Source organism: Coptis chinensis, chromosome 5 (assembly GCF_015680905.1).
Source record: "Coptis chinensis isolate HL-2020 chromosome 5, ASM1568090v1, whole genome shotgun sequence".
In the NCBI taxonomy this organism is placed as follows: Eukaryota; Viridiplantae; Streptophyta; class Magnoliopsida; order Ranunculales; family Ranunculaceae; genus Coptis; species Coptis chinensis.
In genome coordinates, this window is record NC_141460.1 from 15615967 (window position 1) to 15638883 (window position 22917).

The following is a 22917-nucleotide window of genomic DNA, read 5'->3' on the forward strand; positions in this document are numbered from 1 at the left end:
ACAACCAAATGTATATATATTGGGAGAGATAGAGGCACATTCTTATGCGCACATTATAGTCACATTGTAAATTAATTTAAGCAAAATCATGGACTTAAAAGTTGAATTAAGGGCTGATTTTTTGTAGATATGATCTCCCCACCATGGAGAACATGCTCACAAAAATTTAGCTTATTCAAAGAAGTCTAACATTAGAACATGCTCACAAAACTTTTAGACCATTAGTTGAAAAGTTCAAAAATGAACACTAATTTTTACATGGTTAGACATATCCAAATATTATGATTTTTTGTGAGAATGATCTTCATGGCTGGGAGATCACCTCCACAAAAAACTAGGCCTTAATTCATTTGTATGTCGAAAATGTGGCTATAATGTGCGCATAATGAATGTGCCTCTATCCCTCCCCTATATATATATAATAACAGAAAACCTCGAATACCAAAGAAAGAAAGAATAAGAGGAAAAGATGAAGAAAAATCAAGTGGCAAAAGGAAGTGCAAGAGATGTGATCAGGTAGGACATAACACAAGGACTTGTAAGCAAGAAGTGGGGGAAACAAGCTCAGCACCACCAATTCAATAAAGAGCAAGTGGTTCCAGTTCAAATAATACAGGTAACAATTTTGTCTTATTTTGACTATTTGTTTTTTGTTTGTATTCAATTATGCTACGTTTTGACTAGAGCACATTGACTAAAACACATACATTGGCTTTTGTTTGCATTCAATAATGCTGCACTTTCAAAGTACAATTTTGTTTGTATTTGAAATGTTTTCAAATCATTTATTAAATATTTGGACTGTGATTCCAGTGATGCTTTAAATTCTACAATAACACCCCTATATTAATTTCTTATATGCATGTATTTGTTATAAAAGCAACACATCTCTGCACTCATCTCCCACACAACAGACATATCTCTGCACTCATCTCTTCTCTACACTTATTTTTTTTGTCAAATGAGGAGGGATATCAGATATCCTAGGCATATATGGAGTTTAGTGCGAAAGGGATATAATAATCATACTAAGGAAGAAAGGGAGGTTGTCATGGCCTATTTTGATCAACATAATAATGCAAGTTTTGATGAATGTATAGAATATTTGTAAGAATGGAGGTATCGTACAATACAGGAAGGGGTGGTGGAGGTTCTTCAACTCATGCTGGGGAGGGAAATGATGATTCCATTGTGGACTTAACTGGCGAGGTTTCTAACAATTCAACTGAATCACGAGGGAAGTAACAGTTCAACTCAAGCACAAACTAGAGTGCAAGCATTAATGTGTGCTAAGAGCTTTAAGGCTTTGCAGATTTCTCTGAAGAATAAGATAAAGGATAAGAGAAAGAAAAATAAGAATATATAAGAACAAATTATGGTGTAATGTGTTATGTTAGGTCTTGGGTGATGTCTTTGTTAAGGGTTTATGCTTTTGTGTTTGTCTTTGATTAGGGTCTTCCTTTTGTGTGATGTTGGAGTCCATGTCTTTGTCTATCAATAAAAATGTTTTATTATATAAATGTTTCAATTTACTTGTTTATAAATTTTTATATTTTCTTTGTTTTAAGAAATGGAGCAAGATAACCATGGTCGATAGCAAGGGCATTAACCTCAGTAGCAACAACAGAACCATGCTCCACAACAACAGAACTATGGTCAAGAGCAGCAAAACCATGCTCCACAACAACTGAACAATGCTTAGCAACAAGGTCTAAACAATGTGAATGATGCAGAGCAACACCAAGTGCCACGAGCTAGAATAAGAGGACAACAAGGGGAGCAATAGGAGGATGCGCACCAAGGGGAGGAAGGAACAATAGTGGGTTTAAATACATATTGGCTTGGAATTGGTGTTGATGATGGTGTTGATACACCAAGTACCCCAAAAAATTCAGCATGTGCACTTAGCTTAAGTCAGTCTTTAACTCAGGCCCAGTAAATACATTGATTTTTTTGTAAATAAATTGATTTTTTTTAACTCAGACCCAGTAAATACTTTGAATGACAGTGCTATGGTTTAGGAGTGCTAGTGCTATGATTGTATTGAACTACGTGAATGCTTAGTTTTTGGATTTTTTGTAGTTGTGCATTGACATTGATAAGTGAATTAAATGATGTAAAAACAGTGTTTCTACATACTAAAATCATGTTAATCAATCAATAATAATACTCTCAAATATGTTGTTATATGGAGAGTAATCGTGTTCGATCCACTCTTGTTTGCACGTACTTGAATGCAAATTTATACTAAACTAAACTAATTCACTAAGACGAGAGTAATATGATATGAAAACAATAAATTTAAGGTGCGAAACAGTGATTTAATTAATATGAGGGGATATAAATAGGGGTAATCCACCACGCAATTCGATTTACTATCAAGTTAGTTGTCGAATTGCTTGTGTTGATCCCTAGCAAACACCGAGTTATCTCTAATCATGGGTTTACTAGCATGAGAGTTTAGCTCCCTCACAAATCTCTTTGATGATGGCTCAAAACTCTAGTTTATCGTTATGAGTTCTATCTCTAGAATCTCACAATGAAGAACTTGAAACACTAATAATAAGGACTACTATATTAATTACCAATCATCTTCACGTGGCTTCAAAACCCCCTCTAATAGAGGTTTAGCCTTGTGTTATCAAATTAATTAAACTAAAGCAATAAACTAAAGACATAAAAGTAGAGAAGAGAATTGAATACTAAAGCTTTTATTGATGGTTTAATGGTGGCTACAAACCCTAATTCTAAACTATACTAAACTAAAGAAAAGGGAGAGAGAAAGAGACCTAATTAAAACTAAACTAATGAGGGAGTGTAGCCAAGTTAGGTTTAGCCTTAATCCTCTTTATATAGGAGAGGATTATGGTTATATTTTCGTGCATAGACTTGAAAGGGGAACTTTAGGCCTCTAATGTGAGCCCAAAGTCCATTAGGTTAAGTCTAAAAGAGCCAATGTTATTGGAAATTATTTCAGTGCCCTTTTCATCTACTTTTACAGCTATTATTGGGGAAGTGCTGGGTTCATTGGAAAGCTTGTTCCGAGACGGTCGTTTTGACATAACGTAGGCCCATTTCTGAGGCCCGAGTCTAAAGATACGCCCTTTTGAAGGTCTGGTGGCTTTTTATCCTTTTTCTACCCTAATTGACTTTGACTTTCCAGCTTTGACTAGACTTGAAAAGGCTTTTTCTTCTTGATTCTTGGGCTTTAAACATAGAACTCTTCTAGCAATCATCTTGACTCGTTTTCCATGCAAAATGGCGTCTTTAAGCACATAAACAACTTCAAGACATAAACATGTAAACAATACTAACTCTTATTTATTATAAACATAATTGGCCTAAGTAGAATACTATTAAGGGGTTTAAACTACATTTTTGGGTGTTTATCAGACATTATGTAATGACAGTACTAATATAGTTGTTATGATAGATGCTATGTAATACATTTCTACTTCGTACAATACTTGATAAAAATAGCACTAATCAGGCACATCTCACACACCTATCACATACAGAACAACAATTTCTCTCATCTCACTCTTCTCACTATTCTCTATTCTCACCACTCTTCTCACAAATAGTTGAAAGATGGCAACCCTTGCATAAGCCACAACCTTCACAGACTGGGAATTCTTCCTTGCATAGATTACATACTTGGTTGTCTACTTTTTTGTCAAAGTATAACCAAGTCACAGCGCCACAACCTTCCCTAAAACACTTGAGGTACTTAAATTGTAAACTACCTTCTTTCATATGACCTAGTAGGACTCTCATAAATCCACAACACCAAGCATGAGGGCAGTGAATACCAACATATTGATATCCTGAAGCATAGTGATCCTCTTCATAGCACAATTGGCAAACCTGCAATATAATATACAAACACCAGATCATTTAAATTAAGGGTTTAGTCCCACTATAATTACTTTCATTTCAGACTTGGTCCTTCTAAATAATATTTAATTAGGTTTTGGCTCTGGCTCCATTACAGACAAAATCAAACTTAAACAACACCCAACATTTATAAGTACCAATAGATTTGACCGTTGGGGTTTTCCAACGGATATATCACACTAACCGTTGATTTGAAGTGTGGAGATCTTGACATGTGTTTCTATTTTTTAAAACAAAAACTAATTTAAACTGATGCTCACATGCAAGACATGTTGTAGGGTATTTTTGGTAGTATGAAACCAAAGGACCTTGACTAACAGCCTACAGACAGTCAATTTTGTGGACTAACAGTCAAGACGATTTAAGAGGACCAAAAGCTAATAAGCCGATTAGTGAGGACCAAATCCCAAATACCAATTATTTAGGAGGACTAAAACCTAAAAGATCTATAAATTTAACCATTAGCCCAAATATAGAAGATGGCATTCAATGTATAGTTTAAATGTGTATTAAATCCGTTTTGTCAATATGGCATCCAATGTATAATTTAATCCAATAAACCGTTTTGCCAAAATATGGAAGATGGCATAAATGTGTATTAAATCAATAGCCCAAATTAGAGGTGTGCACGGGTCGATTCAAGTCGGGTTTGGGTCTAAACTGACAACCGAACCAACCCTATCGGTTTATATTTTTTTGGAACCGAACCAAACCGGCTGTGTTATACGAACCGAACTAATTTCCAACTGGATCAATACCCGAACCAAACCGACTGGGTTATGATTTAACCAATGTTAACCGATATCATATTGGTTCGGATTGAGTTTGGTTTTGGGACTAAATCGATGACTAAACCAACCCTATCAGTTTTCAAATATATTTAACCGAACCGAACCGACTCATAAGCATAACCGACCCGAAACCTACCGGCTCGATTGGTTTTGTTGGTTCGGCCAGTTTTATGCACACCCCTCGCCCAAATATAAAAGATGGCCTCCAATATATAGTTTAAATGTGTATAAATGTGTATTAAATCCATTTTGCCAATATGGCATCCAAATACCCAATGTATAATTTAATCCAATAAACCGTTTTGTCAAATATGAAAGATAGCATAAATGTGTATTAAATCAATGATTAAAATTAATAAGAGATCCACGTAAATCCCTACACACATCTAATTGAGATCCCTACGAAATCCCCACCACCTTTTGTCTTCGATTGTGTTTTGTTATAATAGATATGTTCTATGGGAATTGGGAAGACATTCAGTTTCCATATGCACCATAGTTAGAGAGTTGTCCTCAACCTTTTGGAGTATGGTAAGTGAGTTTTGATGTCCTCAAATTTGTTCTCTAGCTACCAGAAAAATCACATCCTCAAATGCCATGCTTCTAGATTCCACACATACCGACCCGTAATTCAATTGACACAGTTACTAGACAGCTAGACACAACACTTGCATACACTTGCATGGTTTTATGATGTCACTAGTTTTTCTTCCAACAAAAAATTTCTGTTGACAAATGATCCTCGTCAATATGAGTTTGTATGTCCTTTCATTTGGAGCTGCCTTTTGGCGTTTACTGAACTTTTTACTTTTTTCTTGGTATGGAGTGGTGTTTATTGGGAAAAAAAATTTCTTGGTAAGTATACGTGGCGCTTACTTAATTTTGATTTTCCTGCTGAGAATTAATTTTAGCATAATGATCTAGTGCTACTCTTGTCACAGATGTTATTGGTAAATTGTCTATAAAAAAATGGAGAATGAAAATATATAAAAGAAGGAGAAAAAAGCATTGGGATGACATGCCTGCTGCGGATTATCTTGTATTGTATCTAAAGAATCAAGATGGCCCTATGTATTGGCCTCCCTCCATTTCTGTTAGTTTTGTACCGTTACAGCAACTCTTATACACAAGCATGGCCTATTAGCTCAGTTGGTTAGAGCATCGTGCTAATAACGCGAAGAAAGGAAACTCTATACCATTAACAGGTAAAGCAACTTTTATACACAGTTGGTTAGAGCGTCGTGCTAATAACGCTGCATAGGCCATAATTTACAAAATTCTATTTTTGACTAAAAAGGAAACTCCATGGCATTAACAGGTAAACCGTCTCAGTCAGGGGTCCTGTTACTGCCAGACTCTAATTTGTCTTGGGCAGACCCCGAGTTGAGCCGAGTTGGGCCGGGGTCTGCCCATTGTGTTGGGCACAATTTGGACTCGTACACTCCCAACCAAATATCCAAGAAACTGGAAAACCGGCTACCACTTTTATCCTTCAAACCCTCTTCGCGATTTCTCTCACCAAAATCAAATTTCTCTCACCAAAATCAAACCCACGATCTCGATCTCGATCAAACCCACCATTAGTGAGTTTCAATTACTGATCAAACCCACCAATTAGCTATCTTTCAATTACTATTGGTAAGCTCGATCTTTTTATTGCCAAGATGTCGTTTGAAGAGAAGGATCTGACTGGAGACATTGCAGGTCTTGGTCCATTTGAAATTGATGCTTTACAGGACTGGGAATACAAGTTCATGACCAAGTATACGAAAGTAGGAACAATTAAGAAAACCATTCCTGTAGAGGATGCACCACTTGCCGGGATACCTCACTCGTGCTAATAATAATGATGCTGCTAAAAACTGTAGAAAGGCGAATCATCCGAAAGCGCAGCAGTAGAAAGTGTACAGCAGCCGAAAGAAGTTACAGTTGATGGAGATGTCAAGGAGTGATACCTGTGTTATCATCCGCACCAGACTGGGTCAGTGATTGCTTACTTAAATTTATGTGCTAAAGATACCTGTATTAGTCTGGTTAATTATAATTTTGTTGTAGAGAACTTGGCAGAAACTGTTTTTAAGCTGCTATATGTTGAACACAAAGCCTAATAAGGACCTTACATTTTGTTATTGTTTTTTATTAATCAGTATTAAAAGAGAGTTTGCAATCCACAGAGTGTCTCTAGAGAAACTAAATAAGTTATTATCAGAAAAACGGTAAGTGGGTAAGTGGAATTCTTTGATCAAGTGCTTGGCCTCGCCCTCTGGCTCACTGTTGTCACTAACTTCTGTCAGAGCCTCAGCCTGATTTGACTTTCACACAGTTCAGAATTCAGACATTAGATCAGTACATGACATGATGTACCACTCTCCCTGGTGCATAGAGAAGAAGTCCTCTAAACTAAACCTTAGTTAATCCGTACGAACCTACTGGTTGTACTGAAGAAAGTTAGAAACCAAGTATTCACGTCAACGCAGAGCCAGTTAATATTTATGTGGACATAATTATTTTATGTTTGATCACGTGTCATAATGTAAGACTCACATATACAAACAATAATTAGAACAATAATCCAACGGAATAGAAGAGAAGGGCTGAAAAGGTTGCAACAAGTTAAATTCACTTTGGTTTGGGGTCTGCCCAACACAAAACAACTTTTGGGACCAATGACACATTTGTAATAAGTGTTTTAGTTTTTGGGGTCTGCCCAACACAATATGGAGTCCGGCAGTAACAAGTACCCTCAGTTGAAGCATTTGAGCCTCTATTTAAAAAGGAAACTCAATGGCATTAACAGGTAAAGCGTCTCAGTTGAAGCATTTGAGCCTCTATTTTTGACTAGAAAGGAAACTCCATGGCAATAACAGGGTAAAGCGTCTCAGTTGAAGCATTTGAGCCTTCATACACGCGTGCTAACATCGTTTCTGGGTATATAAACCTAGAAATTTTGTACTCCAAAAGTGTAGCCTGCAGTGACTTTTTATTGTTGATCACATCCGGGTAAGGTGAACAAATTACGCTATATTGATGTTCTGTCTCTCAAGGATGTATTCCTCTATAGGAATCCATTGTCTCTCTGTTACTCTCACTCTGAATGCCCAACTCCCCATCTGCAGAAGTTTCATTTGGCATTTTCAGAATTTTGTTCACGATGGTCAAGTGACGTGGAGTATTCATCAAGTGGAAGAAGTTGGAACACGTGGGTTTCATGACATGCAATTCATTGGGATTTGGGGCTAGCGATCATTTTCTGAGTGCAGTTGGCTTGAGTGAATGATTATTAGCTCCCAAGCCAAAATGTACCGTGGAGATGTGGACAACTAAATCGGAGGAGAATTGTATTCATGCAGCGATCTCAAAATAAAGAAAAAATTAAAGAAGATGAGGAATAAATTGTTCAATGATTCCTGTATATGGGACACATGAACAGGGGATACATCTCATGCTTATATCTGCATTTGTACATTACCGGTACATGTTACTTATGCGTCTTGGTTTTTTGTTCTCTGTAATATCTCCACCCAAAAAACAAAAGGTACCTCTCACTAGGTATTGATGGACAAGTTGGGCAAGAGCTGTTGTGCCTGTCTTGCTGTATTGGACACCACAAAGCGTCCGTGTGACTCACACCATAGCATTTACAGATAACTTAGTCGAAGAACTAAGATGTCTGAAACACGAAGGTTTTTAATAAATGAGAAATTAAAGAGATTACGCAATGGAAGATTACTATCTCCAAAAGTCTACTATAGGTAAACATGAACATTTTTTTCATGAGAGAGTACTGTTTAAAGCAAGCTAACCAAGTTGTAAAATAAATCAGAAAAAACAAAAACAAACATAATATAGAGAAATAAAAGGAATCAGTCTGCTCCCTTTTCCTTACGTTTCCTCTGTTGACCACCTTTTCTCTTTGGTGCCTGGGATTGCAAAATCACAGACAAAGAAATTCAAGATTTCATGTAACAACCCACCTAATATACTTTGTAATAAATTCAGTAATAACTAAGAAAAATACGCACCTCAGCAGAGAAAGTCCTCAGAGGATCTCTGGTTTTTTTTAATCTTCTTTTAGATCCTTGGCGGCGAGATGAGTTATTGTTTCCCATTGCGGCTCTAGCCAGTTTTAGAATCTTGCTTGCTTCTTGTGTTGTTGGATCCAACAAGTACTCGGGTACAGCTCGTAAGTGACTAGGGGGGGCCTTTTTGCTCAGCACCTTGTCATGCTTAAGAAGATCTGTTGAACCATCAAACCAAAGAATTTAAGTTCGTTCGTATGAAGAGCATACTTGCAGAAAATAACAAACTTTGCACATATTGATCAGGTAAACTCCCATACCCAAGTCCCTTGGATTGTCTTGAAAATGAGCCTTCAGCCTACACAGTAGTTACCAAATTTATCAGTGAAGCAATAAACATAGTCAGGAATTGGCTGCCGAAAACAATGAAGAACACCACCAGTTGTGGACCAGAAAATTGTAGGAATTTTTGTTCTTAACGTAATCCTCATCAAAGCCCTCCTATTTACTACTTGATTTTATTCCAAGAAGTTTTAGAAAAACGAAGAAATTGTGGGATTGAAAGATTTTTATGCAATACTAACTTTTCAGAGTTAATAATCTCATTCCTCAGATCCTGTGCTCGTGATTCCCTCACAGCAACTTTCGTCACACTCTTTGCAACATCCTGCAGAAAGCAACCCAGTAGTTAATCTGCATGCTTTCACCTATATCCACTATTCACTAAATTGGTCTAGGACATGGATGTTCAAATTTCATAATGAAGGCTACAGCTTAACTTCTATATCATGAATAATATGCAATCATACAAAAATAGAGTAAACTGTAGAGAGCTATTGCCATTTCTTAATATATATATACTCGAGACCTTGGATGTCATGTGTTCCATGCATGAATCCTAAACCAATGGGAATAAGATTGCAACCTATTCAAACCTGTGTGCAATCCCTAAACAGGGCAGCATGGTATTGAAACCAATTACAGTGAATCCATATTATTATTACTACTATAGTTGGAACAAGGACTAAAAGTCTAAAACCCAGAATCAAATCAAGATAACAGACACAAAATAAACATGGTTTTTAAACAAGTTAACGCAAAAACACCAGTTTAATTTCAAAACAAAAGGGGCAAACTACAGAGACATGGGTAAGATGCATTTATGGAAACTCAGAAGCACGTTTCTATATGTAGCATAAGTGCCACCTGTACACTGAAGGATGGAAGATCCCATTGCATACCATCAGACCTTACAAGTGTATATTTTTAACAGTACGAAGACTGACGACGAGGTGTTACCTCAGCTCTATATCTTAAAGACTCCACCGCGTTTTTACTTAGCAATGGGAAAGGAGCAATGAAGTTTGAAGAGCTGTTCTCATCGCCATCCAATGAGGATTTAATTTCTTCAAAAATTTCCATCTCATCTGAAGAAACCTGTATGCTCAACAACAACATGGCCAACTAATAATTAGTACATTAGAAGTGAAAGTAACAAAAAAAAAATCCTTTTCCCTTAATCTATTGAAATATCTGCAGAACAGCAAAAAGAAAATGCAATCTGCCCTGGTTATCTAGGTTGCCTGGTCGAGGGATCATCGGTCATGAGACAAGGGGCATGAGAGTAATGTGTTCTTTGTAAGTCATTAGATAGGTGGGACTATAGTAAATAGACCCCACGACCCGGATTTTTTTTTGCGGTTTTCCATATTGTAAACAGACTATTTTCCTATATAAGAATAGTGAGAGGAGGTTGAAACTAATTAAGCCGAACTCTCTTTTCTCTCTTAACTTTCTTCTTCATTAGCTTTTACTAGTAATATGGGTCCCCACTTGTATGTTATACAACTGAAAGATATGAGAGTATCATCAGTCTCATTAACATTAGGATTCTGGCCGACAAGAAATTGAAACCACAAAGAAGGCCACTGTCCGTTGTTTTTAATTGGTAGTTTCAGTTATATATATATGGTGCCATTACGAAGACTCCACCACTGAAAACAATGAGTTAAAGACTGATTTTTGGTGAAGATGATCCCATAATAGAAATCATCCTCACGAAAAATCAGCTCACTTGACATCTAACCTTTTCAAAAGTTGTTTAGAACGCTACAGATTTATTCAACAGCCCAGGTTATTGTCATTTGGAAACAACTTTTGACAAGGTTAGACATATTCAATTGAGCTGAACTTTTGTGGGGTGATCTCCGTTGTGGGAATATTTGCTTCGCAAAATTCAGCTCGAATCCATCTTGTAGGCACACTTTTAGTGGTGGAGTTTTTTTGGAGTCTACTTAAGGTGGCTTTCAGGCAACAGTCTCCATATGTGTGTGTGTGTGTGTATTTATTTATTTAACCACACATTGTATTTTGAAAATTACCAAAACGGTAAAGCCTATGAAAGCTTAATAATTAGCACAAGCTTACAAAAGAGACAGATGCACCAGTATTATACGCTCTACCAGTCCGTCCAATTCGATGTATATATGCTGCAGAGCTCTGAGGCATATCAAAATTTATAACCTGTCAAAAAGGAGGGAAATGGAAAACATTCTGTTAAGTAAAATTAACACATCACAAACACACAAAAAGATCAATATATATATTATTATTGTAAACCATGAGCTGGAACAATGTCCAGCTATTCCCGAAGATAATGGATAGTTTTTTCTTTAATTTTTTATTGGTAAAGATTTTTCTTGATATGTGATCAGAAGTTATATAGGTGGAATGACCTACTGTACAACGACGAATGGAAAAAGGTATACTATATATAGCTAAGTAACATGGACACTGTCAGACACACGGACGCGTAGTGGATACAACTTAAACTAAGGTCTCTTCTATACCTACTAAGAAAATAATCTACAAACAAAAGAACTTGGAGCAACCTATACTTTCACACAAGAATTACACAGAGAAACTTTACAGAAAAACAACATCTTTAAAGGCTTGGAAAACAAGAAATCATAAATAACAATCAAATGGCAAGCAATGATACTTCTGTCGATCCCTATAATCTCTCTAAACCATTTTTCTCTGGGTCGGTGTCTAACTACTTAGCTTTTACAAATGTTCAGAATGCTTTGGTAACCTTTCATGAAGGTATAAAAACTTCAAAAAAGATCTGTTTTTCATCCCGTGTACCTTGAGAATCAACTCAGGAGATTCACAATACAATTCGAGATTCATGATTTATCCCAAAATCATGTATGGCTTTTGTTTGATGTGAATATTTCTCTATTTGAGATTTGTGATATGTCTCTCATTTGAAAACTTCGCACGTCTATCTTGATACTCTCAAGATCAAATAGGCCTAAAGAAATAAGAGATACTCTGTCTCTCTCAACCACAAACAAGAAAAATGTGCTTGTGTATCTTCTAACCTCCTTTGCAAGTTTGCAACAAGGTTACGATTTCTTAAACTATCTCACAATCTAGAAATGTTTGATGCCCTTACCTCTTCCATTACTTTTAGGCTTTAGCAAAGACTTCAAAGAATGTGAAACCCGTTTTATCTCTTCCAACACATGCCTCCACATACTCCTCCCCAACTTTTTACTGAATGGTGTTTAGATTAGTCTCAAATCTGACCTGGCAGTAGCATTTCAAAGGAGAAAACTGCTCTGAGGGAAAAGATAAGGACCTCGACGGGGTGTCAAAGTAGTTCTAGAATATAGATTTGCATAATTCAAAAACAAATGATTCCAATCCCAAGCCCCTATCTCAGAACCACCGAATTGAATTTTATCAAGTCAATCAAACATCACCCCACTTGTTCATAGGTACATTACCAAAGTCAACAAACACTAGAAAATATCAAAAGAAATTCAAATCATTTACTTACAGTGTACACATTTTTGAAGTCAATGCCTCTTACAACCCCAAACTCTGAGTCTAATTTATTCTTGCGATGTCTTTTAGATTTCCTTGATGAAACATCAGTATCTTTGTTCACTTGCTCCTCCTTCGTTTGCCTATCATCAGTTGCTATTAGGTAATCAAATAGCCCAGCGTTGAACTCCTGGTGAAACAAGTAATAAAGAAGAGTTATCTCCCCAGCAATCCAAAATTTGACTCTACATTTCAATACTAAGGACATAGAAAATCTACAAAAAAAAAATGAAGTATATGTGTTTCTAGTAAACTGTGTCAATAATACTCAGAATATATATGTATATACAGTTTAAGGGACCAAACGTTCCACACACTGAAGAAAACCTTAAAGCACATTCAGTGTCAGAGACTCACGAGGTAGAGCTAGCCTAAATGTGAAGTGGAACTTCATCTTACTATGATTTCTTTTTACTTGCAAAAACCGGAAGGTTTATTTTTAACCCAGGTATGTGGTAGAGTCATTTAGCCATTTGACTAACTCATTAACCTGCTACTTTTACAAACATATCTTAATTTCAGCATGAGTATGCCAATCAAAATGAAAAAGAAGAACTCTATTCATTTTGTCAAATCAAGTGACCACCTTAACAACAATTCCAGATGCCCCTTCATTTGGAGATTGGAGAAAATAGGAAATGGATGGGCCTAGGACCAAGGTCCATCGGTGTACAGGTTCTTGTTCCTGCACACTGAGCTTTAGGTCCAACTAAGGGATGTGCTGCGCACCCCACAAAACCCCCTTTTACATAAATTTTGACCTCCAAGAAAGTGCTGCTAATAATAGTTTTCCTCACTCATGAAGCAGATACAATAATAATAAGAGTTATAACAAGATCTACACAAAAAAAAAACAGCACTTTCGATACATGGCTTGGGAAAAGGAGCGACGGTAATTAAGAAAACCAAACAATCCATGTGCCATTATAGGTGCCATTATAGTATTAGCTTTGACACACTTACACTATAACATTCCTAACAATAATAATAAGAAGAAGAATAAGGATAAGAATCTTATGTGAAGTCACTAGTCACGTACCTCAAGAATATGGAGACGTGAATTCTGTGGCAACTCAGCATTTAGAACGACGGACCTCATTCCAAACTGCCAAATAAAGAAAACAACAACTAATTTATCCAGAGAAGGATATAAAATAAAATAAAGGAAAAATAATAAAGATAAATGAAGCACAATACTTGAGTTTGAGAATGAGAACGACTTGAACGAAACTAAGTGTTGAGATTATTACTCCCACATTAATCATTAACGGTCTAAAGCCTAGCCAATAAGTATATAAATCCTGGGGCCACTTCAGTCATCACCAATTGGTTTTGAGTTGGATGTCCAAATTTAATATGGTATCTGAGCAGGCTATTTCTTTGGCCCAAATGCTGCTTTGTACTCTATCTCAAGCATTAATCTAAGTCCACGTGTTAGGCTTAAGTCATGCGTGGGGGGGTTGAGAGAGGATTATTAATTGGAGTCTAAAGCCTAGCCAATTAGTACATAAATCTTGAGGCCACTCCAGTCATCACCGATTGGATGGAGTACTGGAGTGGCTCCAGGATTTATATACTTATTTGCTAGGCTTTAGACTTCCAATGTGGGATTAATAATCTCACCACTAAGGAAGGACTAAGCAAACCATATAGTAAAGAACATTTATCCATCTTCAGCAGAATCCTCCTTCTCGATTATTATAGGGGCCGTTTGGCAACCATTCTGAAAATTCATTTTAGGGCCGATAATCGATTATAACTCTCATAATAGATCTCGGATATGAAAAAACTTTGTTCGGTAAGATATTTTTTAAAACCATTACGTCATTCTTAAAATTAGATAATCCATGAAAACATACACAAAAAAAAAAAACTAACTTACATCACAAGATACAAAAATTATGGAGCTTTCCTCTTGAAATGAATTACTATATTTCCTTCTTTTTTAATTGGTTTTTGGCAATTTTCTCTTTCCATTTTTGTTTTACTCACTAAATCAAAAACTCATTTGAGTTTGGTTGTTTGGGATCATGCATTTCATAATGGCTTATGTCAAAATTATTTTTGTAAGCATTGATTTCAAAAACAAATTCATTATACCTAGAATACCAAACAACCCCCTAGTTGCAAACATGACTACTTATATGTTAGGTGATTTCAAATCTAAGTTTCCTATCTCATGCATGTTCATTCAAGTCTTTCATTGCTCTTTGAGAACATTCAACTCGCATGTTTTCCTAACTGGGGCTACTATAACCTTACCTAAAGAAAAAGGATCTGATAGTGTCATAGCTATATGTTGCAGTGTTGCACATAACTATTAGTCACCACACAAACCTTAAAAAAGAATATAACATCTGATGTTCTCAATCACTGTCGTTAGATGCCTTCTTCTAAATGAATGCCTCTCATGCATGTTTTTACCTTCAAACTTTTATATGCTTGATTTTGCGAGTAAAAGTACTTCTTGATGTTTGTTATTGATAAATTTTTATCAACTAGAATGTCCAATATAATGATGATATCTGCTATGGAAAACTGGATCCAGATAAGTTTTTTTCCCAAAGATGCATATAGATATTTACTCTTAACTGGAGACATAATATTTTCCACTATCAATATGACAATGTCCAAAAATGCCGTATATATATAAAAAGAAAAGAAATCAAGTGCTCTGTATGCAACAAGACATTGAGAGTTAGACTGTTATCTTTTCAGTGAAAATACTTTCATTGGAAATACAAGACAGATGAGGTCAAGGGAGTTGAGACATTATGTCAGATTTAGGTATCTACCTACTAACTTTCAAGAAGTATGCACATATACATTTGTCTATCCAGGCAATTCGAGGACAAAGTTACTCAGGTGTCAGGTATACCATTTTTCTTCATATCTGGTCTCACTGAGCAAAACTTACATTGATTGAAATAAGACAATCAGGACAATTATAAAAGAGTCCTAAATCATCATTAGGGGCACATACAAACTAATCACACGATAACATCTAAACCCAGTAAGTATACCAACAAGAGGATAAATAAATATATCAGAGAGAACGATAACTAAAATGTGGTACCAAAAGGCTTTAACTATAAGTACCTGTTCCAGAAATAGTCTCAATCTGAAACCTATGTCAATAGCATTGACAAATATCAGAACCTTTTTCTGAACAAGCTCAAACTTGAGGAGAGCAAGAATATAAAGCTGCTTATCACGAGAACTGCAAGAAATCTACAGAAAATAAAAGAAGGTAAGATTGATTAAAATTTCATTTCCATATAGATTTACAACCAAATAAGAGTAAATATCACTTAGCAAGGAGCTAAGATGAAGGTAACTCAGTAAATCATAAACAAACCCCCGCTGCAAAACAATTTTTGGCACTTAACTAGAAAGTGGAACCGAACGCTAAGAAAAAATATGCAGAACAATTCAGATGTCGAACCAAACCCTTATTACGCTATTATTACAGGGCCAAAAGCTAAGTATCCCTTATGAAAATTAAAGTGCATCGCATATAAGAAAATTAGGGTGGAAATGGCATCTGCATGAACCTAAGACATCCCAAGTCCCAACTAGGTTGACAAGAAAAGGTTGCAGCTTGATGATGTTATGATTATCCGGAGGGCTGCCATGCTGGCTAGTTGGTCGTTAATTCAGTTCTACTTTTTCTGTATTTGAGTGAAACCCTCATTCACTTTTACCCTAAGTGCTTTTAACATCAAAACAATCTCTAATGGATTGTCAAAATCCACAACCTAAAATAAGGTAAGAGATCCCCCACAAAGATATTATCTATGGTTGTGGAGGCGGTTTCTACGCACATACAAAGCTACAATCACTTACAACTCAAGTTGAGTACAATGGAACCAAAGTAGAAGTTATAATCGAGTTGGCTGATTCCTATTCTTGTCTCATAAGACCAACCCGCCTTGGAATTTTGGCAAATTAACTGTGTCACTCGTTTACTCACAAATAAGGATTCTTGTGTTGAATCAAACCATGTGAATTTATACACATGAGCTCCATACTTGATTTCTTCAACTTCCAACTCCATCGTAGGGATTGAGAGATGATCCTAGAGTGATCATTCACTGTGTAGAACCTTGTGGATCACAGACCATACTTGGTTGAAAGTTGAAACCACTTCTCTAAAAGACCATTCTCTCCTGTGCCAGACCGTCAAAGTCCCTTGCCCATTAACGCCTTGCTCATAAAAGTGAGGCACTACAGCATAAACTACCCTGTTGCATATAGGCAAATCATTCTTTTGGTCCGCATTTCTTTGCTGAAGTCAAGGGGATTTTGGATTTATCCTTGAGAGATTTATTTGTGGATATTTGATGCACATGTACGCTCAAAGATATGATTTCTATGTTGATTTCAGGGTTCGACAACCTTGTTCCTTGCAAAGAACACTCTTCTTTCAAAAAGAATTCAATTGAGAAACCATTTCTCCAAACGCACAAACCTTAATTTTTCAACAACTCTAAATTTGGCCTATAACTCAATTTATAATCTGAGACAACTTTGAAAATATAGACCTAAACTAAAAACAATTCTAGCTACGCCTGAGATTTGTGATTAAAAATACCCTAAAATCAGAAATAGCCTAAATAATCCAAAAATACTAACCAAAGTATACTTCTAAAAATCCCTAAATAATAATAAATTAATAATAATTAATTTGGGAATCAGATTAAGGGTTCTAAACCCTAAGATGCATTATTATTTATTCCTTTTAATTCTTGGCTGCCAATAAAAAAGTGTTGATTCCTAGTCAAACATGTATATGTGCATGTCAACCCAAATAAAGATTGCTTATTAAGCCATACCAAATGCAATATAAAAACATATGCCGCCTGAGAATATTTCCTTAACAACATGAGAACAAAGCATATGTATCATTCACTTTATGAAAATGTAAAACATGATAGATGACGAGTCTTACCCAAAATTGTTGAACATTTTTAGGGATAATCTCATCCTTACTATCTCCTGTTTCCGGAAGCGTCAAAGTGACTGGATTGTGTAGCACAAGCGTCTTCAATTTATCAACATCAGCACTGTGGATGAACAAAAGACAAGTTAAACATCGGGTACAATTAGCTTTAATAATCCTCATAAATATAGAATCAAAAAATTGTACAAGGGAAGCAGTTTTTTTTTCCATTTGATCTGTTACAAGGGAAGTAAATGCTAGATGAATATATAAACAAACTCAGTCCATTAAGCCTCAAAGGGTTTGCCAAACTAAAGAGTGGAAGCATAAGGTATCTCTTAATTAGCTGATTTAGTCGAGCCCAATCATTCACTTTTAAGTTCTTAATGACATTACAACAATCCCCTTCTATCAGAGGATCTACATCGAGTCTCCACAGATAAGAATCCCTAGGCTAATGATTTCACTGATGCGCTCCATTTGAATTTAATAACAGCTTCACCCAACAAATATTTCATTCTAATATCCTTACGTTCTATTACTTTACCAATGAAAATTACACCTTAAAGTTCTCCTTCGGAGTATGGTGCAGTCTGCCAAACATACTCTGGAAAGTATTTACTAGCCAATTTATTGGTAACAGCATATCCTTAAGCCCTTAACTAGTGTTGTAATGGCGACTCTATGGCGCAGCATTTTAAGTTCTTTATGACAAGCAACAACCCCCTTAGAGGATTCAATTCGAATCTCCACATATAAGAATCCCTAGGCTATATGATCTCACTGAAGCACTCCATTTGGAAAAAAAAAGCTTCACCTAACAAAGACGTCTCTCTAATATCCTTGCATTCTCTTAATATACCAATAGAGCTCTCCTTCAGAGTGTGGTACAGTCTGCCAAACACTCTGTGGAAGGCGTTCACTAGCCAATTTATTGGTAAGGGCACAACCTTAACCAGTGTTCTTATAGGGACTCTGGATGCAATGGAAATCGCCATTCACTTCCTATTTGTTGAGCACATACTAGGAGATCGCCTTGGCAGACCATAATCTCCCTTTTTCCATGTGCACGTCTTAATACTGGCCCCTATGTTTCTAATTATTAATTAATAAAAGGTATCTTTAATTCCAAAGTATAATAACTACAACCAGGTCATCGAGATTTACCACAACAAGGACGTACAAGTCAAATCTAACCCAAGATAGGACACACCCGAAAAATAAAGCTTTAATCATTTTCGAAAAATTTCACTAAGAAGAGGTCTAAATGATAAGGACGTTAAGGTTTGAAGTTTTCTCGCAATCTACTTATCAAACCGGGAAGAGATTTGGGGAGATAGATTCTAGGAATCTTTCTCTTGGCCAAGGATTTTTCTGCGATTACTCTTGGTACTGGGGAGGTGATCACAAATTTCCCAGTCAAAAGGATTTTAAGGCATTCTATTCGTATTAAAGTAGGCAAGTAGTCTTCTTTCGTTGGTTTGATTTCTAGGGGAGGATTAAAACTCTTGATAACCTTCACCAAAGGAGTAATCTAATCATTGTTCATATTGCAAGGCGGCAGAGGAAAATGGGTATCTTATTTTTCTGAGTTGTCCTTTGGCTTCCGGCCTTCAGAATTCATTCGCCACCTAATTCTATAAACCATGGGCTCCACCATCTAATATTAGAGAGGCTTTAACAAGTGAATTGATAGGGGACCACCATCTAGGAAAACCAGGTGGCTTGAGGAACATATCCAGTTGCGATCATATTTGAATGTGAGTGTTTTCCTAAGCTTTCAGGTGGTCGTGTTTGTTCACTTCATGTGAAATTGCCAAATTGGGATAATCTTGTAAGTTAAGGGGAGCGCCTTGCTTTTAAGAGAGTAGAAAAACTAATGGAACCATAGTACTGTGTAAGTGTAGTTGCAGAGAACTATACTTATATACCATACCTTGAAGTAGCAGACATAAGAAGACATTGACAACGTCGAGGGACATGAGGAATAAGGGCTTTCAAGTCATCTTCATATCCATATGATAAAAGTAGGTCAGCCTGCAGATAAAGATACCAACAGGAATCACTTGAAAGCACATAACAGAATTTCAAAGTTAAATTGAGAACAGTTTCCGGTGGAGCCTGCAATAATAACTATACCAAACAGAATAAAAGTTACATTGAAACGGATACGTCTCCATACCTGACACAGATATGAAATGTCTGGCACGGAGAAATATCAAAAGTTGAGGTATATCACTTACAATATATGTCCGTGGTGTGTCTGACACGGACACATGGATACATATCCGACATTGATTATTTTAAAAATATGGTGTGTCCATGTAACATAGAAAAAATAAAATAGCATCACGTAAGCTACAGCTTTATCATCAAAACACAAAACTTAAATAAATCAAAAATCAAAAAGCTACTTTCCTATGTTTTTTTATCAGTAAAGTGAAAATTTCCATTAGAAATAAGTAGGTTGAGAAAACCTACAAGTGCAACAAGCAGGAAAAAGAAAAAGGAAAAAACTCGAGAACTATTGTACAAGCTACCAATCAAGAGACTATACATTGCTTCAAAAGAAAAGAAGACCCTTTATGGTTATAATGACCTTATGGAAATCCATTGCTTTGCTCTCAAATTGTAGTCTGTTATGCTACAACCATAACCCCCACAAGACCGCATATGGCACCATATTCCAAATGCATTGCCCTCTGTTAGAGAAGTGCCCCGTATACCACTGAGTAAAGACATCCACCACCCGACAAGACTGACCCAAACTTAACTAGAAACCTCATGAAAGTGCTACCAAATCTTTCAAGAAAGGGAAAATATGAGTAAATGATTAACCGACTCTACAACGGTAGCACAGACAACGATCCGAGGTTTGATCCCCAACTCTTTTCCTAAGATTATCGACTATACAGGTCTGCTTTAAAGGAGCATACCGCACAAAGAAACCAACCCTAGGACGAACCTTAGAACTCCAAATTCTAGAATCTTGAAAACAAGGGATCGGAGCAATGCCACTAGCGGGCGGGAACTCAGAATGAAGAGAACAATAGAAAGATTTGAGGAGAGAAACTACACATACGCCACACCAACGAATCTGAATCTACTTGGTTTAGGTCAACAGTATCAAGTCTAGCCTTAAGGGGGCTAATCCGCCAATGACCCAATCATTTGAATCCCGGTGAATGCCATGATTCCAAGAAAATTCCATAAGATCTAATAATGCTCTCACTAAGTGTACGTCCTTTAAGCTCGGACATGTTGAATAAAATTCCTTAGCTTTCCTTCAAGAAGTACACATCCAAACCAAGTGTCCTCCAAAAAAGAACACCGTCACACTCTAAGCTTAGACATAATCCCTCTCTTGAATGTGGGAAGGACCTTCATAATACCCTTCTAAACGCCGCATCGAGACGGGATACGAGCAAGACCACCCTCCCAACCAAGGTGCTCCACACCAAAACGCGAGACCGTCACTCTCCGCCACAAACTCTCTCACACACACACACCTGAATTTTCACAACCACTTTCCCAACAGAGCCACATTAAAAGAGTGGATGTTCCTAAGACCTAAACCCCCAGTATTCTTAGACAAACAAACGGAGTCCAAATTAACAAGATGGTACCTATGATGCTATTAAGTGTCATCCCAAAGGAAACTATAAATGATCGAACCAATCCTATGTGCCACATTCATGGAGCTTAGAAAAGAGAGATGTAGTATACAGGGCATACAATGTGCTCTGAATAAGCACCAACCTTCCATCTTTTGTCAAAGACTTTGCTTTCAACCCACTTAACTTTCTAACAGAGTGTTTGACCACAGGATCCCAAATCGACTTAGATCTATAAGAGGCCCCAGAAAGGAGGCCAAGATACTTAGAAGGTAAGGACACAACCTCACACCCAAGCACAGAGACAACCGGCTCGGCATCTCTCACCCCACCCACCAGAAACACCTTACTTTTTAGGTAAGCTGAGACACAACCTAGAATAACCCTCAACCACCTCACTTGCTTAATACCGTCTCCTAAAAATTAACACATCATCACTACCAAACCTAAAATCCTCTTACACTGTTACAGCCCTCAATCTTTAGCTTTATCATTAGCTCCAAAGCACAATAAGAAAAATCATGGGAAGCAACAACAATTCAACAAAACAGAAAATACGCAATGACACAAATAGAAATATGAACTCCCCACCTCGTCTAGAACTAGAACTGACAGCGAATCCTGAATAGACTTTGTACTAAGTGCATTTGTTGACATGCATGTTGAAATGCAAGCTGGTGTCGAAACCAAAATATCAGGCCCTCCTACCAATGCAGCTCGCTGAAAACAAAACGAAACATCAAACCCATCAACCCATCATTCCTTACATATTATATATACAAACTTAAACAAAAGAAAGAAACAAAGACGTTACCAAGTCAGAAGCATGCATGCCACCAGTCAACTGAACTACTTTCAACTGAACTCTACACGACTCTATAAGACACAACACTTCCGAATAAACCTGTTGACTAAGTTCCCGAGTTGGTACAAGTATAAACACACGCGTACCCGTCGAACTAGACTCCGAAAACAGCTTTTGTAGTAAAGGTAAAAGGTACGCGTAAGTTTTACCCGAACCAGTTTTTGCACGCGCGACAACATCTTTACCTTCCTGTAAAATTTACACAAAAAGAATATGTCAAATTACATAAAAGTCCTGTTGGTTTGAGAGAGTTTAGTTTACCAGAATTAACGGAATGGCTACGGACTGAATTGGTGTTGGTTTAGATATGTCGTTTTTAGTCAAGGCGCGAATTAGACGTGGGTCTAATCCTAGTTCCTCGAATGTTTTTTCCTCGACTTCTTCTTCTGTCATCATAATATCCTAGCTGGAATTTTTTTTTTTTATCAAGCTTGGGTTTATTTGTGTTTAGGTTTTGAAAGTGTAGAGAAGATAGAAAGAGAAGGGAGGCGCCAAATGAAGTTTAGGTCGTTGGGCTTTTATATTTATAACACTGAAAAACAGGACCGAAATGTCAATGTAGTTGGATATATTCCACTGCCGGACGTGTCACCCACCGGAAGATAGTGTGTAATACCCAAAATACCTTTTCCCATATTAGTTATTTTTAATAGAAATAAATGAAATTTACCTATAAACCCTTGAACATCTCCCACTTACATTAGAAGTTTTTTTCTCTCTCCTATTCCTACCCAAACTGGACGTCTCTTCTTCTCTCTCAACAATATTCACTCCTGAGTACACAGTCTTTAATAAAAACTTCATTTCTTCCCGCCCAATTTCCTTCCCCCCACTTTTTTCCCTCCATTTCTACTTTGATAAGATACATTATCCTTCAGTCTAGAGTTCTTCATCT

General features: G+C 36.7%; 1 protein-coding gene and 1 long non-coding RNA gene across 2 annotated transcripts; one reads left to right on the top strand and one right to left on the bottom strand.

Moving 5' to 3' along the window:
* The first annotated feature begins 5548 nt into the window (after positions 1-5548).
* On the top strand, positions 5549-6817 carry LOC147496858 (uncharacterized). The gene is made up of 2 exons (XR_015196671.1): positions 5549-5893; positions 6007-6817. It is a non-coding gene; the product is annotated as an uncharacterized LOC147496858 (long non-coding RNA).
* Positions 6818-8355: 1538 nt separating this feature from the next.
* LOC147496859 (P-loop containing nucleoside triphosphate hydrolases superfamily protein) lies at positions 8356-22582 on the bottom strand. Its single transcript, XM_086559703.1, has 14 exons — positions 22284-22582; positions 21972-22211; positions 21749-21877; positions 19480-19580; positions 17553-17667; positions 15701-15832; positions 13641-13706; positions 12555-12731; positions 11135-11230; positions 10007-10144; positions 9292-9374; positions 9028-9065; positions 8711-8925; positions 8356-8608 (listed from the first exon to the last, which is right to left on the bottom strand). Exons 1-14 carry the CDS (start codon positions 22416-22418, stop codon positions 8552-8554), a joined length of 1722 nt encoding a protein of 573 aa, XP_086415829.1. The 5' UTR covers positions 22419-22582; the 3' UTR covers positions 8356-8551.
* Positions 22583-22917: the final 335 nt, after the last annotated feature.

Excerpts from the sequence above, each read along its gene's own strand:
- LOC147496859 (XM_086559703.1), bottom strand. The coding sequence starts at position 22,418 with ATGATGACAGAAGAAGAAGTCGAGGAAAAAACATTCGAGGAACTAGGA. Across the intron at positions 17,668-19,479 it reads CTTATGTCTGCTACTTCAAG|TGCTGATGTTGATAAATTGA; the intron begins GTATGGTATATA and ends GTTCATCCACAG. Across the intron at positions 9,066-9,291 it reads GAGATTATTAACTCTGAAAA|GCTGAAGGCTCATTTTCAAG; the intron begins GTTAGTATTGCA and ends ACTACTGTGTAG.